The sequence below is a fragment of the Monosiga brevicollis genome, genomic scaffold (genome assembly GCF_000002865.3).
Source record: "Monosiga brevicollis MX1 MONBRscaffold_34 genomic scaffold, whole genome shotgun sequence".
In the NCBI taxonomy this organism is placed as follows: Eukaryota; class Choanoflagellata; order Craspedida; family Salpingoecidae; genus Monosiga; species Monosiga brevicollis.
This window is the reverse complement of record NW_001865071.1, coordinates 323138-325927: the sequence shown is the minus strand read 5'-3', so window position 1 is coordinate 325927 and position 2790 is coordinate 323138. Positions and strand designations below refer to the sequence as shown.

Genomic DNA, 2790 nt, shown 5'->3' with positions numbered 1-2790 from the left:
TTTGATGTGATCTTTGGTACTTTATGTAGAAAGCATTCGACTTTGTTAATACACATAGTGGTATTAAACCATGAGTTTATGTAGCAAAGTCTCTACTTATCGTCGTGCTAACATGTAAATCAAATAGATTTTTTTTTCTCTCTTGAGGACGCGGAGCAGCAGAAGGTAACGCTCGTATTGCTCGGGACGAGTCACGGGGTTGCAAGATTGAGCGGTTGGGGGGGGGATGAGCATGATGTGTGCTGTCGGGTGGAAGTGACTGACCTCTGCATTTGACCTGGTTCGGGCGCGATGCTAGGAACCAGCCGTCATGGGGTTGTGTACGTGGACTTACAAAGGGCTGACGCTGACCGACTATATGCGGATCGGCCTCTACTTGCTGATCCTGCTCCTGGCCTCTATTGCAGCAGGCACTATTGCAACAAGCAGTCGGTTCGTGGGTGGCATGGTTTGTCTCAACGCGCATGGTACACCTCAATCTCGTGGGGGCTCGTCTTTGCTTTGAAACAATTGCAGCTTGACCAACGATTTGAGCAATGGAGCATTTGACTGCCTCCTGTCTGTGCGACAAGGCAGCTCGGATAACCGAGAGAGTCCCTGCGAATACGTTGAATTCTGTGGCGTCACCTCGGCTCTGATTGCTGCCCTTGCTGTCGCATACATCATCTACATGATTTTCTTTACGCATGAGTGGACGTACGTTGTGCGATCGCGACCAGCATTGTTTGCGAGCTCCGGCGGTTGTATTCTGATCGGCGCTCACCCCGTGCTCACGCTTGCCAATGTTTTGCAAAAAACCTGATCGTGGCTACGCTTCAACAGCGTGCCACAGACCTTGCGCATTGAGTTTGGGATCATCTGCATCATGCTGATCTTCACCTTGTGTGGTAGTGCTACAGCCTCCTACAACTACAGTCAGGTAGCCGCCTCACAATCGCCCATGGACCTGGCTTCCGATCTGTGCTTGCAAATCTGCTTGAGCTGACCCGTTGTCGGCTGCTGCGCAGTACTGCAAATCAATCAGCCGGGGCAATGATGTGGACTGCATCGATGCGGTGGATATCGCTACAGGCGGCGATAAAAAGTCGATCCGGGCGGCGCGCAATGCCCGGACTGCTGTCGAGACCACCTGGGTCTACACGGTGTGCTTCATCATTCTTGCCGTGACCATTGCGCTTGAGGTACACCCACATTGCTCGGCTGATCGGGCCGGAGCTAGCTGGCTATCGAATGAGGTTGTTGGGGGTGGGGTGTGGGTTAAGTTGGGTGATTAACCAGGTTCCGAGCCGATCGAATGCTTACAACTGGCATGTTTATCCCAGTACTTTTGGCTCAAACGCCACAACAAGACGGGCGACAGTTATCAAGAAGGCGACAGCGCCGATCCCATCGACTCGACTGAAGCCGAGGCTTAGGGTGACCTGTCTTCTCACACGCTTGTTGCCCCATTTTTTTTTTTTTTTTCATTTACATTTTCTTGGTTGTCGTTGTTGATGGGTCTATGATCTTGTGCGAGCCAATGTGCTCTGCATGCCTTGCCCTTTGTACATATGCTATCATGTGTGACCTCGGGCAGTATGGCATGGCTTGATGCCGCCCCCAAGCTGACACGCTTGGCTTGTCTTCATTTTCATTGTATCGTCACCGAGTGTGCATGGCTCTGAGCGTTTTGCTTCTCAAGGCCTTGACGAGTTGATACTGTGTGACACATTGTGAGGCGATGGTTTGCAACTTGTGCACAAGTCTACAAGACATTGTGATAATCTGATTGATCGACCCCGCTTTGGAGAAGCATAAAATCATCAGCACAAAGGTGGATGCGTACACACAGCTGAGCATCACACGTTGAGAAGAAACAAATCGCACAACAAAACGAAGGTGGGATGGAATCACGGGCATGCCTTAAGAGCCGCGGCATGTCCATCAGGCAAACATCCCACCCTTCCCGGAGGAAGAACCAAAAAGAAAAAAAAGAAAAAATAAAAGCAACTGTTGAAACAGAAAGCAACCAAAGGAAAGCCAAAGGGCTGCACTGAAGCTATAGCTCATCAAAGGGAGATGCAACGACGCCCCGGCTTTGACTGTAAAGTCGGCGCTACAGCTCGAGCTAAGCAAGCGACAAGAGCGCTGGGCAAATCGAATTGATCCTGACCATTGAGTCCGTTCAGATCACTGAATCAGTGCGGGCACGATTTGGGTTTTCAAACTCGTAGGATGTGTTGTCCTTGCTTTTGGCGCTGTGAGCAGCGCAAAACTGCGGCGCCATGCAAATATTAGATGAGCAAAGGAGAATGAGAGAGGAGAGTTGAAAGGATGTTGCGAATAAGGGAGAGGCGCTAGGTTCGACACTCACACGCCAGAGGAGAATCAAGGAGATGAAGATCCACCCAACGGTGTAGGCCCAGGCCGCATCTGAGGCGACGGACAGGTAGTTGTACATTTGCTTGTACTCCTTGGGGTAATAGCTAAAGGCTTCTTTGCAGCTCAAGCCATCACTCGTTACTGACTTGCAGAGGCGGTTGAGGCCAATGAGTGCTACTAGAGCGGCCACGAGAGAAAGAATGGCAGCCAATGCAGCCATGACGAGCTCAAAGACTACCCCGATGCCGTGGCTACATGGTCGCGAGAATGGGCGCCCGGCACATCGTGAGCTTTTGACACCTCTTAAGGAAAGAGTTGCCTCAATGTCGGCAGGCTGGCAAGGAGGATGGGAAAAGGCGGACGCTAGGGACAGCAAGCGAGCAAACGGCCAGAAAAATACCAGGTCCCTAATCGTACACAAAAGTGCGC

General features: G+C 51.2%; 1 protein-coding gene across 1 annotated transcript; it reads left to right on the top strand.

Moving 5' to 3' along the window:
• Window positions 1-152: 152 nt before the first annotated feature.
• Window positions 153-1415, top strand: MONBRDRAFT_38941 (uncharacterized protein; the record flags this gene model as incomplete). The annotated part of the gene is made up of 6 exons (XM_001749890.1): window positions 153-165; window positions 299-432; window positions 517-696; window positions 823-919; window positions 1008-1181; window positions 1323-1415. Exons 2-6 carry the CDS (start codon window positions 311-313, stop codon window positions 1413-1415), a joined length of 666 nt encoding a protein of 221 aa, XP_001749942.1. The 5' UTR covers window positions 153-165; window positions 299-310.
• Between the last annotated feature and the right edge of the window lie 1375 nt (window positions 1416-2790).